Below are 15,503 nucleotides of genomic sequence, written 5' to 3'. Positions count from 1 at the left end.
CTTCAACTCCCAGAATTCCTCCTCTAGCTCTTCATCTTGAGGATGTGCGGATGGGCGGGGGGAGGGAGCTGGAACCGGTTCTAAACGGCACTGTAGATTTGTGGAACCTCTTCTATTGAAGAGCTTAGAACTGGCAGGAACCCACCCCTTGGGGGTGGGGAGGGAGCTGTGAGGTGGGCGATTAAAGGAATCCGAAAGCCTGCATACCATCTCATGAGAGCAGAGAGCCAGTGGAATGCAGCACCTCCAAGCCCCTCGTAGCCGGGGACTTTTACCAAAACAATTAGTTTGAATACGATTAGTCACTCATCAATAACCGTAGGGAGACGGCTCCCAAGGGGGAAAGTTAACTGTTTGGTTTGGCCGTGAAATGCTAGATTCAGCTTTGCTCCATCGTAACCAATTGGCCTTAGTAAAACATGCTTTCAACTGCCATGACTTGGGGGGGGGGGGGCTGTCTTCCTTTCCTATTGACTAAGCAGGACGACTGCCAGTCCTCCTGCTGGCTGGGGAATTCTGGGAGTTGAAGTCCACCCACCTTCATAAGCTGCCAAGATTAGGAAACACTGATATAGACTTTGTTTGTGATACTTATTTTGCATAAAATGCCATATCAGATGACTTTAAGAACAACTGTGTAGATTTTTTGTTAAAAAAAAAAAAAGTTCGGACCCAGGCTTCCCCAGCAGCACAAAGGTGAGTCCTTGTCCCGATAAACCCCTTTTATTCAATTTACTGTGAATTCCTCTCCAGCAAAGTCCCAACCACAATCTTTCAAGATAGTTCATAATTACTAGCCTTTATCGGGCTTGGTGAGTGGCAAGGCCGATATCTTTCAGACGCCGCAATACTTGGCAAGAATGCAGGAATGAACTCATTGTCTCCTGCAAACTCCACTCCACTTTTGCTCCTCTTTTATTCCGTATGGGAGGGGCCATCCACCGTCCACCTGTGGCCTTACTCCCAAGTCGACCCTTCTTCCTTAGCTGTTCCCTTTGTCTGGCAACTCTGCACATGCACCCATCGGGAACAGGCTCCAGCTATTCTTCTGCCCCACTGATGTCTGATTCTGAAGGCAGCTGATAACTGGCATACGGTCCTGGCCCCCTTTCTGCCTCCGAAGACAGAACCCTCATCAGAGCCTTCCCCAGACTCCAGGACTGGCCCATCTTCCTCCCCAACCTCCTCACTGTCTGAATCTGCTGCCAGCTCTGCTGGCTCCTGGCGGGCCACAACACTTTTAAGAGTGTAACTATTTCTGTTTCTAAAATGATATGAAATAATGGACATCACCAGCTCTATCACAATTTCTGACTTGCACAGAAATCATATGTACATGATTTTGTCTTCTCTCTCAGATATTTTCAGCCTGTTTTCCAATGAATCTGGGAGCCATGTCGCCCGTGAAGAGATGGAGAGGATGCTTCTCATAGTTGATGGAAAAATCCCTGAATGTCTTAAAAAATGCTTCTTAGAGGTAATTCCTGACAATTAGCCACTTTCTATTTAACATTCAATTCATTTGTCTTCTTTTCAGTGGTATCGTTATTCTGCCTTGATATCAAGCCTCTTTTAATGATGCTAATTTTGGTAATACTGCATTATTATTATTATTATTATTATTATTATTATTATTATTATTATTATTTAAATGTAATGTATTAAATCATATCCCTGTATTAAATCATATCACATACTCACTTTAAATAAGTGCTCCTGAAAATCAGTTGGCGATAGCTTGAGAGACAGTCTAACTGGAACAAGCTCTGCTGTCATCTGGCCAAGGCATCCCTTGTTCCATTTTTAAATAAACATTTACTTTGGCTGTGCTTCATGTATTGTAGAGTAAGCCTTTGATATAACAGAGTTAGGTTTAATGCTCCTTGTATTTAGGAGGTTAAATGTGTGACTTAAGGGTTTGAAGTAGCAACGATAGGAGGGAAAGGGCTAGGAGAAATGGTGGGATTAATTTTTTTTTTACTACTGGTTCTGTGGGCGTGGTATGGCGTGGCATGGTGGGCGTGGCAGAGGAAGGATACTGCAAAATCCCCATTCCCTCCCCACTCTAGGAGAAGAATACTGCAAAATCCCCATTCCCTCCCCACTCCAGGGGAAGGATACTGCAAAATCTCCATTCCCTCCCCACTCCAGGGGAAGGATACTGCAAAATCCCCATTCCTTCCCCACTCCAGGGGAAGGATACTGCAAAATCCCCATTCCTTCCCCACTCCAGGGGAAGGATACTGCAAAATCTCCATTTTCTCCCCACTCCAGGGGAAGGATACTGCAAAATCCCCATTCCCTCCCCACTCCAGGGGAAGGATACTGCAAAATCTCCATTCCATCCCCACTCCAGGGGAAGGATACTGCAAAATCCCCATTCCATCCCCACTCCAGGGGAAGGATACTGCAAAGTCCCCATTCCCTCCCCACTCCAGGGGAAGGATACTGCAAAATCCCCATTCCCTCCCCTCCCCACTCTGCTAACCTGCTTTCCAGTTCCGTTCTTCTGTGCAGGGCAACAAAAGAAGACCCAGCCGATCAGCTGGAATTCGGGAGGCAGTGAATAGAATAGGAGCTGGGCCAGTCAGAGATGGTATTTGCCGGTTATCCGAATACTCAAAATTTCTGCTACCGGTTCACTAGAACTGGTTAGAACTGGCTGAATACCACCTCTGGCTAGGAGGTTGGGGATTTATCTAGTTTTATAAGTTTTTATAAGTCATAAAAAAGTGGCAGGAAGTAAAGGAGAAATTATAGAAGTAGTCCTCACCAAACACTCACAATTGAGCCCCCAATTTTTACTCACTGTAATTTCACAGGGAACCCCTGTAATTTCAAAACTCCATCCCAAAAGGAAGACCCAGATTGTATTTTTCTGCAAACAGTTATAGGATACAGGTAGTCCTCAACTTACAGCCATTCATTTACCGTGTTTCCCCGAAAATATAACATGTCCTCATAATAAGGACGTGCCACACTTACTGGTGGGCAAAAATATAAGCCCTTCCCCGCAAATAATCCCCCTGGACAATCCCCTACCTCTGGTCAGGCAGAGCGCCGCTCACCAACGTGAGCGCGTTGCTTGCCGCCTTCGGGATACCGCTAGATTGGTGAGCAGTGCTGTGCTCAGCTGAAGAGGGGGGTTGCTGGGTGGCTGCTCTTTTGCGAGCGGGCTCCTAAAGAGCCGGGCACATCCTCAGGGGCAAACGGTTGTGTTGCGCTGTCGCAGCAGCACAACACAACAACTATGAAGCGACCACGCTCACGAGCAGCCACCCGGCAAACCCCTTTTCAGCCGGGCACAACGCCATTCACTGACCTAGGGGTATCACCAAGCCGCGTGAGCGCCTGTTCGCCACTGCCCGGCTCCCGCGGCTTGGCGCCTTCAAAATGCCAGTGAATGGCGCTCTGCACGGCTGGAGAAGGGGGTTGCGTGAGCGGCTGTTCCGCTCCCACTCGCACGCCTCCCAGCCTCACAATGCCCTGGACCAGCTCTCCCTGCAGAGCCAGGGCACCTCCGCTGCCGCCGCCATCCCAACATGGCTTTTTTGGCAGCTTCCAAACTGAGTCTCCCGGCGGTGGCCACTCTGGGCGTACCCTCTATGATTGTGGGCCAGCTGCCGGCAGAGCATACAACCATAGAGTGTACGCCCAGAGCAGCCACTGCTGGAAGACTCGGTTTGCAAGCAGCAGAAAAAGCCATGCTGGGATAGCGGAGGTGCTGTGGCTCTGCAGGGAAAGCTGGGATAGGGCATCGTGAGGCTGGGAGGCACATGAGCGAGAGTAGAACAGCCGCTCATGCAACCCCCCTCACCAGCCGTGCAAAGCGCTATTCACTGGCAGTTTGAAGGCGCCAAGCCGTGGGAGCTGGGCGGCAGCGAACAGGCGCTCACGCAGCTTGGCAATACCCCTAGGTCAGTGAATGGCACTGTGCCCGGCTGGAAAGGGGGTTTGCCGGGTGGCTGCTCGTGAACGTGGTTGTTTCATGGCTGTTGTGTTGTGCTGCTGGGACAGCGCAACACAGCCATTCGCCCATGAGGCTGTGCCCGGCTCTTTGGGAGCCCGCTCGCAAGAGAGCAGCCACCTGGCAACCCTGCCCTCATAATAAGGCCCAAGCCATATTTTGTAGGTAAAAAGAAAATAAGACCCTGTCTTATTTTCGGGGAAGCACGGTAGCAACCATTGAAATTTACCCTGACAGTGAAAAAAGAGACTTATGACTGTTTTTTACATTTACAACTGTTGTAGCATCCCCGTGGTCACATGATCAGTTTTCAGATGCTTGGCAACTGGCATGTACTTATGACAGTGGGGGTCCCAGGGTCATGTGATCAATCTTTGCGACCTTCTGACCAGCAAAGTCAATGGAGAAGCCGAATTCACTTAACAACTATGTTATTAACTTAACAACTACAGTGATTCACTTAACAACCGTGGTGTCAGGCCTGCCTCCGTTCAAAACACAAGAAAACCCCTAACTCCATTGAGATAGAGAAGAGGTACTTTTACTGAGTTGGAAATGATAGCAACAAAAGCAAGACAAGATCAGATTCAAAAGCTACGAAAGTTACAGATTGAAAGTTTCCCCAAATCCCTGCCCCCAGGGTCCAGCACTAAGAGTCCTATCAATGTCTAGTACGATGTTATGGGAAAGCTCCTCTGCAGATATTTCTCGCATCTGGAGTCTCAGGATGGTTGGCCTTGACAGGGTGTAAACAACTCCACTCAGCAGCGCAATAATTCTTGAGAGCAAACCTCCCTTTCAGTTCACATGGGACTTCACCTCAGCAGCTCACTTCCCCAGCCCAAATACCATGCCCCCCCTCCCCGTTACTATGGCAGCCGATAGCAAACATGCAGCAAACTCAAACCCCATGCTAGAGATTCGGCTGACACATGGCAAAAAATGTTACAATCTTTCTTGCCACAGTTGTTAAGTGAATCGTTGCAGTTGCTCAGTTAGCCACCTTCTTGCTCAGCAACAGAATTTTTGGTCCCAATGGTGGTTGTAAATTGAGGACTACCTGTACAGATTCATTTCTTCTCCTGTACAGGTAGTCCTCGGCTTACGACCGCAATTGAGCCCAAAGTTTATGTTGCTCAGTGAAACATTTGTTTCTAGGTGTGTGTATCTGTGTGTGTGGGGAGTCCCATTGTACGACCTTTCTTGCCACCGCTGTTAAGTGAATCACTGCAGTTGCCAATTTAGTAACAAGGTTGTTAAGTGAATCTGGCTTCCCCGTTGACTTTGCTGGTCAGAAAGTTGCAAAAGGGGATCGTATGACCCCAGGACAGAGGTCTTCAAACTTGGCAACTTTAAGACTTGTGGACTTCAACTCCCAGAATTCTCCAGCCAGTTGGCTGGAGAATTCTGGGAGTTGAAGTCTACAAGTCTTAAAGTTGTCAAGTTTGAAGACCTCTGCCCCAGGACATTGTAACCGTCATAAATATGAACCAGTTGCCAAGCATCCAAATTTGATCACATGAGCATGGGGATGCGGCAGTGGTCGTAAGCGTGAAAAACAGTTGTAAGTCACTTTATTCAGTGATGTTGAACAGTCACTAAGTGAACTGTTGTAAGCTGAGGACTACTTGCATACCGCTTCATAGTGCTTTACAGCACACTATGCACAGTTTACAAAGTATGTGCATCTTGCCCCCAACAATCTGCGTCTTCCTTTTACCGACCTCATAAGGATAGAAGGCTGAGTCAACTTTGGAGCCTGCCAGAATCGAACTTCAGACAATGGGCAGATTTTGCCTGCGATAGTGCACTCTAACCCCTAGGCCACCAGGGTGAAGCGCGAAGCCATCCTGCGCGTCCGCCTTCTGCTGGCTGCCACCTTTATAGCTTCATTTTTGATATTATTATTATTATATATTTTTAATTTCCCATTCTGAATGTTCGGTGGTCTACCACAGGGGTCCTCAAACCCCCGAGCTGCAGTGCCGTTCAGAACTGGGTTTGCAGAAATGGAGGTGCATGCACCATGCTTCCCTGCTGCTCACACGGAATCTCCCTTCATAGCTGGAGAGGTTGGATAACTGTGGCCTATGATTTTACTGCACTGGATTTTTTTTCCAGGAAACTCACTAGGTGTGTGTGGGAGGGGGGAGTCTGTAGAGATTCACAGTCATCCAGGTCATGGTTGTCCCAATGGGGCTTTTTCAGGAGGCAACTGGACTTTCTTGTTTATTCTTTTGAAGATGTTTCGCTTCTCATCCGAGAAGATTCTTCAGCTCTGACGGAATGGTGGGGATTTATACTCTTTGCAGACAGATGGTCATTTGCATCCTTTTGGAGGGTCCTTGAAGCACTTGGAGGTTTATCTGTGTCCTCAGGGTTACCTGTAATGGTTCCTGTAGTCTGCAATTTCTCCTCTGGACATCCATTCCTACTCCCACACCATTCAAAGGGGGTTCATCCCAAATTGTATAGTTAAAAGTCTGTGTTGTTGTTATTAGTTGCAAAGTCGTGTCCGACCCATCGCGGCCCCATGGACATCGTTCCTCCAGGCCTTCCTGTCCTCTACCATCCTCTGGAGTCCGTTCAAGCTCACGCCGACTGCTTCGGTGACTCCATCCAGCCACCTCCTTCTCTGCCGTCCCCTTCTTCTTCTTTTGCCCTCCATCCTTCCCAGCATGAGGCTCTTCTCCACGGAGTCCTTCCTTCTCATTAGGTGGCCAAAGCATTCGAGTTTCCTCTTCAGGATCTGGCTTTCTAAAGAGCAGTCAAGGTGGATCTCCTCTAGGACTGACCGGTTGGATCGCCTTGCAGTCCAAGGGACTCAATGCAGGAGTCTTCTCCAGTCTGTAGAGATTCTCAATCATCCAGATCATGGTTGTCCCAAAGTGGGGAGTCACGGCAGTGGCTGGGGGAAAGGACAGCATTCAAATTTCATAAATGAGTCCTGAGGTGCAAAGTTGTTGGCTTTCTGGGTATCCTTTGCACACCCTCTGGGCTTGGGGCTCATTAACATTCTGTCTGTGAAAAGCAGCAGGAGAGAGTGTGGTTAAAATGACATACCTGAGGATTGAAATTCTGCAAACCCGTCAGTTGCTCCCCTTGTATTGTCAATCTAATTTGATGGGATATGTGTTGAAAGTTGATCGGAAACACGCACTCTTCCCTCTCAGCCTTTGGGAAAGATTCAATCAGGACGTTAGACGACATGCTGTGGTTGAGCAGGTCAGCTCTTTCTTCAGTGGTTTTGATTTAAAACAAATGGGGGGGGGAAATCACATCCTATGTCCATGATGGCAAACCTATGGCATGCGTGCCAGAGGTGGCATGCAGAGCCCTCTCTTCTGGTTTTTGGCTCGCTGGCCAGCTGGTCTTCGCAAGTCGAGTTGAGCCGAGGTGGCGCAGTGGTTAGAGTGCAGTACTGCAGGCCATTTCAGCTGACTGCTAAGCTGCAGTTCGGCGGTTCAAATCTCACCGGCTCAAAGGTTGACTCAGCCTTCCATCCTTCCGAGGTGGGTAAAATGAGGACCCAGACTGTGGGGGCAATATGCTGACTCTGTAAACCGCTTAGAGAGGGCTGAAAGCCCTATGAAGCGATATATAAGTCTAACTGCTATAACTATAACTGCTATAAGTGCAGAGCGCCTGAAAATGACCAAAAAACAGGACGTTTTTCAGACCGTTTCCGGGCCTTTTCCAGACTGTTTTCAGGCCATTTTTCAGCCTAAAAACAGCCTGAAAAACGACCTGAAAATGGCCCAGAAAAAGGCCCCCAAAACAATCGGAAAATTGCCCAGAAAATGGCCTGAAAACGGCCCCAAAAACTCCCCCAAAACAGGCATGCATGCACCAGCCAGCTGTTATTCGGGTTTCCGGTGCGCACACATGCATGTGCTTTCCCATTTGGGCACTCAGTGCCGAAAAAGTTCACCATCACTGCCCTATGTTATATTGTCCAGATGTTTTAACAATCTTTCTCACATTATGCTATTTTTTCTAATCTGCCAATAAAGGAGAATATTTGTAGTTCATTTTTGAAATGAGGAGTGCTTGGCGCTCTCTGAGCTTGCTTGTTTTCTTGCAGACGTTTCATTACCCCACTTTGTAACATCATCAGTGTTAGAAGTGAGCGAGGCCGTTTCCGGGCCTTTTCCAGACTGTTTTCAGGCCATTTTTCAGCCTGAAAACAGCCTGAAAAATGACCTGAAAATGGCCCAGAAAAAGGCCCCCAAAACAATCTGAAAATTGCCCAGAAAATGGCTTGAAAACTGCCCCCAAAACAGGCATGCGCGCACCAGCCAGCTGTTCTTCGGGTTTCCGAAGGAGGAGCAGGAAGGATTGTGGAAGTCCTTGGTGATCTCTGCGCTTACTTGTTTGCTTGCAGACTTTTCATTACCCAACTAAGTAACATCATCAGTGCTAGTAAGTATTTACCGACACCGATGATGTTTGATTAATAAAACATCTGCAAGAAAACAAGCAAGCTCAGGGAGTATCAAGGATCCCTCAAAAAATCCCGGGACACGTATATTCACCTTCATTTGTACAGGATATACCGTATTTTTTGGAGTATAAGACGCACCATTTTCCCTCAAAAAAGAGGGTGAAAATCTGGGTGCATCTTATACACTGAATACAGCATTTTAGGCCTCCCGAAACCCCGCCCCCTTTGCAATAATGGCTGTGCATAGCCTTTCAGTGGCTTCCAGAGTGCTCCTGGGGGCCGGAGAGGGCAAAAATTAGCGAAAAACGGGCCATTTTTTGCTCATTTTTGCCTCTCCCAGCCCCTAGGAGCACTCTACAAGCCTCCTAAAGGCTATTAATGCCCCTTTTTTGGACAAAAAACAGGCCTATTTTCACGAAAAATGGGCCGTTTTGGGGAGGTCTGCAGAACGCAAAAACTTTTTTTTTTAATTTGCCTCTTCAAAATCTTGGTGTGTCTTATACTCCGGTGCGTTTTATACAGTAAGTCCGTGGTAAAATAGATAACAGGAAAATTTAGTAATAAAATATGCACAATGTACAAAAAAATAAATAAATCAGCATCCGAGTAAATACATAACACACCCCCAATTTGTTTGTTATAACCGATTCTCAGATCATCTGCCTTAGCTGTAAACTTGGCAGTTCTGTTCGCTATGTGTGCTTATGTAAAGGATCCATTGTGTGTCCCCTCTCTCTGTGTCGCCCAAGATGGCTACTTTTCCAGTGTCAAATAAGGGCATTTCTGATGGTAGATTTCCCCTCTTTCCTCCTCTGTGTGTGGGCGAAACAGATAACCGTCTCTGATGGGCTGCTTGTGACTTTCTTCCTGCTAGGAGGATAGTTATATAAGTAGTAAAGATTAAAAGGTAAAGGTTCCCCTCGCACACATGTGCTAGTCCTTCCCGACTCTAGGGGGTGTTGCTCATCTCCATTTCTAAGCCGAAGAGCCAGTGCTATCCGAAGAAGTCTCCATGGTCATGTGGCCGGCAGGACTAAACACCGAAGGTGCACAGAACGCTGTTCCCTTCCCACCAAAGGTGGTTCCTATTTTTTCTACTTGCATTTTTTACGTACTTAAAAACTGCCAGGTTGGCAGAAGCTGGGACAAGTAACGGGAACTCACTCTATTCTGCGATGCTAGGGATTCGAACCATCGAACTGCCAACCTTTCTGATCGACAAGCTCAGCACCTTAAGCCACTGAGCCACCGTGTCCCTTGAGTTGAAGTACGCAGGTACAAGTTGCCAAGATTGGATACTTTAGAGCAGTGTTTTTCAACCACTGTGCCGTGGCACACTAGTGTGCCGTGACATAGTGTAAGGTGTGCCGTGGGAAAATTACTTTATATATAGTCAATATAGGCACAGAGTTAAATTTTTTTAACATTTTCTAATGGTGGTGTGCCTTGTGATTTTTTTCATGAAAAAAGTGTGCCTTTGCACAAAAAAGGTTGAAAAACACTGCTTTAGAGTACAGGTAGTCCTCATTTTACGATCACAACTGAGCCCAAAATTTATGTTGCTAAGTGAGAAGTGAGTTTTGCCCCATTTTATGACTTTCTTGCCACGTTTGTTAAGTGAATCACTGCAGTTCTTAAATTAGTCACATGGTTGTTAAGTGAATCTGGCTTCCCCATTGACTTTGCTTGTCAGAAGGTCAGAAAAGAGGAATCGCATGACCCTGGGGCGCTGTATACCGTCATAAATGTGAATCAGTTATCAAGCATTCTCCTAATGTAAATCATGTGACCCTGGGGATGGTCATAAGTGTGAAGAAATTGTCATTTTTTCAGTGCTGTTGTAATTTTGAGTGGTCACTAATGTCAGGGTTCTGACTGATGCCCTAATTAAATCATGAGCCTCGAGCCAAGCTTCAAAAGAAATGCAGTTATTTATTAGGAGCTTCATGTCAGCAGGTTCCCAAGAAAAGCCAGCTCTGACCCCATGTAATTTATGGCCCCAATCATGACCCTCCTCCCCCAGAGTGTATCATCAATCACATTCACCAATGGGGCAATTTCGGGGTTGTAGAGATCACTCCCCTCCGGCAACTAAGTAACCCTGGGATACAGCCTTGAGAGAGATAAGTCTGGAATGTGCATGCCATGTCATCGGTTTCCCATTCCCCCTTTCCTATGGCAACTCGAGAGCAGGCCAGGAGTGCTTTGCGAGTTGACAACTAAATGAGCTGTTACAAGTCGAGGACTACCTGTGTTGCAATTAGCTAATATATAGAAAATACTTCTAAGAGCAGTAAGTATTTGTGATCAGTTCCCGTACATGGTGATTGGCATTTGGATTTCGCCTTATGGGTGGGGTGAGGGAGGCTGTTGGCACCAGATGTGCGTTTGGCAGCCAGTTGTGCTTTCAGTACTTGGCAAGGCAACTAAGCCAGCTGACGACTTGCCAGCTGCAGTCCCAGCTGCCTTGTACATGGCGGTTTTCTTTCCGTGCCTTGAGAAGGCTCAAGCCAAGTCCCTAGACACATTCAGTGGGGGATTCGTCTCTGTGGGATTGCCAGATGTTCTCAAAACATACCAGTGCCAGATGAATAATCATAGAGTTGGAAGGAACCTTCGACCTTCCAGGTCAACCCCTGGCCCAGAGCATCCTAGACAGGCAGCAATCCAGATTTCAATTCCAAATGGCATTTCGAAAACCAGCATGATATCGAAATTGCAGTCAGTTTGGGGTAGTGGTTAAGGCGCTGGCCTAGAAATCAGGAAGCTGTGAGTTCTAGTACCACTTTAGGCATGAAAGGCAGCTGGGTGACTTTGGACCAATCATCAGGAGATGGCGAGTTCTAGTCCCACCTTAGTCATGAAAGCTGGCTGGGTGTCTTTGGACCGGTCCCTCCCTCTCAGCCCAACTCATTTCACAGGGTTGTTGTAAGGAAAACATGAGGAGGAAGGAGTATTATGGTCTATATTGTGTATATTAAAATGAGGAGCCAGATTGTTGGGGGCAAGAGGCTGACTCTGTAAACCGCTTAGAGAGGGCTGTAAAAGCACTATGAAGCAGTATACCCTATTACCCCGAAAATAAGACAGGGTCTTATTTTCTTTTGATCCCCGAAATAAGCACTTGGCCTTATTATGGGGGAGGTCTTATTATTTTTGAGGTGCAGGAGGCGGCAAGCGTGGTCATCTGTTCATCATCAACAGCTGTTACTGTGCTGCAATATTTTGGGGGAGGTCTTATTTTCAGGGTATAATAGGGTATAACTAAGCGCTATTGCTATTGCTGTATTCTCCATCATGAGTTACCTAATAAAGTAATAAAGTTTAGGGTAAAATCTAAAAAATAAGTTTGAACTCTACGGGAGCAGGGTTCCAGATTAACCCCAAAATTTAGGTTGTTAAGGGAGAAATTTGTTAAGTGAGTTTGCTCCATTTTACGACTTTTCTTGCCTTGTTTGTTAAGTGAGCCACCGCGGTTCTTAAATTAGTCACACGGCGGCTCAATGAATCTGGTTTCCCCATTGACTTTAATTGTAGTTCAGTGTTGAAATGAGGGCTCCGTGTTGGTGCCTGAGCTTGGTTGTTTTCCTGCAGACGTTTCGTTACCCAACTAGGTGACATCATCAGTGCTAGGAGGGAGTGTGGATTGCAGAGAGGAGGAGGAGCAGGGAGGACTACAGCGTCCTTGATGCTCTCTAAACTTGGTGGTTTTCCTGCAGACCTTTCTTTCCCCAAACTAGGTAAATATCCTCAGTGATTTCCTATTTATTTGAAAACCCCACTTTTTATTATTTTTAGCATTTATTGCTCCAGATCATTTCGAGCATTAACTTTCTTGCTCCCATCTTCACAGTTGTGAGTTGTTCTTCAACACCCTACTTCCCCCTCCCCCCCCAAAATACACCCTTCTTTCCATTTAAAAAAAAAAAAAACCTTATCCTTTTTGTTTCTCTATTTTCCCACGAGCTCTTTGCTGATCCTATCGATATTGTTCCCTTGGTTTTTTTTTCTTCTCTACAGTATGTTTTCAGTTTGGGACTGAGCTGTCTTATGTCCCCCCCCCTCCCCCGAATTTCTCAGCCCACCCTGGCACTGTTTTGTTCCCCTCTCAGGATTTTTATCGGTGGAATTCTTCTTTTTCCTTTAGCTGTTTGAAGTTGGCTTTCTTGAATCTAGAAGACTAATTGGGTGTTTTTGGCCCTCCCTGCCTGCAGGTCTAAGATAATAGCGTCACTCTCTCCTGTGGTTCTTACAGTTTTTGCTTCGTTGACCATTTCTTCCCTCGTACCCCGTTTCCCTGAAAATAAGACCTCACAGGATAATAAGCCACATTGGGCTTTTGAGTGTATCAGAGGTGGGTTCCTACCAGTTCGCACCTATTCGGTAGAACCAGTTCGTCAAATCTACCGAACCGGTTAGAAGAGGTTCCACCGGTGGACCCGGAAAGCAGGCCACACCTACAGAAGAGGTTCCAAAAAATTTTGAAACCCACCCCTGGTCCTTGGATATGATTATTCTTCACTATCACGCTCATATTTATAAAACTCAGTGCCTCTGTGAAAGGTAAGGATGACTACTGCGTTTGTGGTGCAATCAGAACATTGCGTGTGTTGAAATTGTTTTAACGCAAACCAAAGATGCCTTTTAAAAAACAAGTTTACATCCTATTCTCATGCATGCCAGTGCTGTGTGTGAGGTAATTTAAGGTGGTTCTGACAAGTGTCGTCGGCATCTTCATATCCGGTCACATGGGTGGCAAGCCACTCCCACAAAGGAGGCCACACCCACAGAGTAGGTTCGAACAATTTTTGAAACCCACCACTGGAGCGCATGGACTAAAATAAGCCCTCCCCAAAAATATTGCAACACAGCAGCAGCCATGAGGTGACCACGCTCGCCGTCTCCTGCACCTCAAAAACAATAAGACTTCCCCAAAAATAAGGCCAAACGCTTAATTCGGGGGGCGAAAAAAATAAGACTATTATTTTTGGGGAAACACAGTAGTAAGTAAAGGTAAGGTAAAGGTTCCCCTTGCACGTATGTGCTAGTCGTTCCCAAATCTAGGGGGCAGTGCTCATTTCCGTTTCAAAGCCAAAGAGCCAGCACTGTCCGAACACATCTCCGTGGTCATGTGGCATGATTAAACACCAAAGGGGCACGGAACACTGTTACCTTCCCACCAAAGGTGGTCCCTATTTTTCTACTTGCATTTTCTACCTGCTTTCGAACTTCTAGGTTGACAGAAGCTGGGACAAGTCACAGGAGCTCACTCCATTACGCGGTGCTAGGGATTCGAACTGCTGACTTTTCTGAACGATAAGCTCAGCGTCTTAGCTTATCCCCAATTCTTTCCTTCTCCTTCCAGACAATGATGCGGCTCAGTACAGTAGTCCTCGACTTTCAACAGTTCACTTAGTGACTGTGTCGACATAACAACGGCACTGAAAAAAGTGACATGATCATTTTGCCCACTTAACAACCTTTGCAGCAGCCCCATGGTCAAGTGACTTACATTCAGATGCTTGACAACCGGCTCACCTTAGTGATGCTTGCAGTGTCCTGGTGAACATCTTCTGCAGCTTTCTGATGAGCAAAGTCAATGGGGAATCCAGATTCACTTAACAGCAGTGTTACTAATTTTAAAGCGCAGTGATTTATTTCACAAACAACAGAATAACAGTGTTGGAAGGGACCTTGGAGGTCTTCTAGTCCAACCCTCTATTTAGGCAGGAAACCCTATACCGTTCCAGACAAATGGCTATCCAGCATCTTCTTAAAGACTTCCAGTGTTGGGGCATTCACAACTTCTGGAGGCAACTTCTGTTCCACTGATTAATTGTTCTCACTGTCAGGAAATTTCTCCTCAGTTCTAAGTTGCTTCTCTCCTTGATTAGTTTCCACCCATTGCTTCTTGTTCTACCTTCAGATGCCTTGGAGACTAGTTTGACTCCCTCTTCTTTGTGGCAGCCCCTGAGATAGTGGAAGACTGCTATCAGGTCACCCCTAGTCCTTCTTTTCATTAAACTTTCAGTGAAATTAAAATGTGGCCGGGAAAGTCGTAAAATGAGGCAGAACTCACCTAACAACTTTCTCACTTAGCAACATCAACTTGGGGCTCAATTGTGGTCATATGTTGAGGACTGCCTGTAGGTAAAAAAGCCTATTACCGGTATTAAAACCTGGAACATGTTACCTGCAGAACACCTCTTGGTAAGAGCTGTGTGACACTGATAGAAATGATCCAATTCTGCCGTTAGGCATAACTACGGTCTGTCCCTCCTCCGCCTTCTCGGTCCTAATGGTGTATTTTTGTAAAAATCGTGCCGGGGACTTTGTCTTGTTGTTAGCTACCTCCATGCCGAAATGTATTCTCTTTTACCAAGCTGTCTATTCCCGATAAGCTCGCTGGAGGTGAAAGCTAATCCTTTCGTGCCAAAGGGTTAAAAAAAATACATGCACGCCAGCACAGGGCTCCTGAAGTTAATCACAGTTTTCTTTCAGGGTGGCTTTGAATGCAGCAGCAGGCTCTGGGGTTGAAAAAAAAATCAGCTCTCTGATCTGCCGGCAAAGGAATTGGGAGGAATATTTTATTTTTAAAACCAGTTATTCACCCTGCCATTACAAAGAATCAGAAAACAACAGCAGTCGTTTTAAATGAGACGGGATTTGAAGGATATTTCTCTCAAGCTCATCAAGAGCCGAGCTGGAGAAAATGTTATTTAAGATTCTGTTGCAATCAAATAGAATAGAATAGTATAGAATAGAATAGAACAGAATAACAGAGTTGGAAGGGACCTTGGAGGTCTTCTAGTCCAGCCCCCTGCTTAGGCAGGAAACCTTATACCATTTCAGATAAATGGTTGTCCAACCTCTTCTTAAAGACTTCCAGTGTTGGGGCATTCACAACTTCTGGAGACAGGTTGTTCCACTGATTCATTGTTTTCATTGTCAGGAAATTTCTCTTTAGTTCTAAGTTGCTTCTCTCCTTGATTAGTTTCCACCCATTGCTTCTTCTCCTACATTTAGGCATTTTGGAGAATAGTTTAACTCCCTCTTCTTTCTGGCAACCCCTGAGATAGTGGAAGACTGCTA

The 15,503-nt window shown here is 46.3% G+C and overlaps 1 protein-coding gene across 6 annotated transcripts in view; it reads left to right on the top strand.

The window, feature by feature from the left end:
• USP32 (ubiquitin specific peptidase 32) overlaps positions 1-15,503 on the top strand; it is a 214,242-nt gene that overhangs the window by 91,452 nt on the left and 107,287 nt on the right. For all 6 annotated transcript variants that reach the window (XM_032215792.1, XM_032215794.1, XM_032215797.1 and 3 more), the window contains exon 4: positions 1,359-1,477. In XM_032215792.1, coding sequence (XP_032071683.1) covers positions 1,359-1,477 — 119 coding nt within the window. The remainder of the gene's footprint in view (positions 1-1,358; positions 1,478-15,503) is intronic.

Source organism: Thamnophis elegans, chromosome 4 (assembly GCF_009769535.1).
Source record: "Thamnophis elegans isolate rThaEle1 chromosome 4, rThaEle1.pri, whole genome shotgun sequence".
Lineage (NCBI taxonomy): Eukaryota > Metazoa > Chordata > Lepidosauria > Squamata > Colubridae > Thamnophis > Thamnophis elegans.
This window is presented reverse-complemented; position numbering and strand designations above follow the sequence as displayed.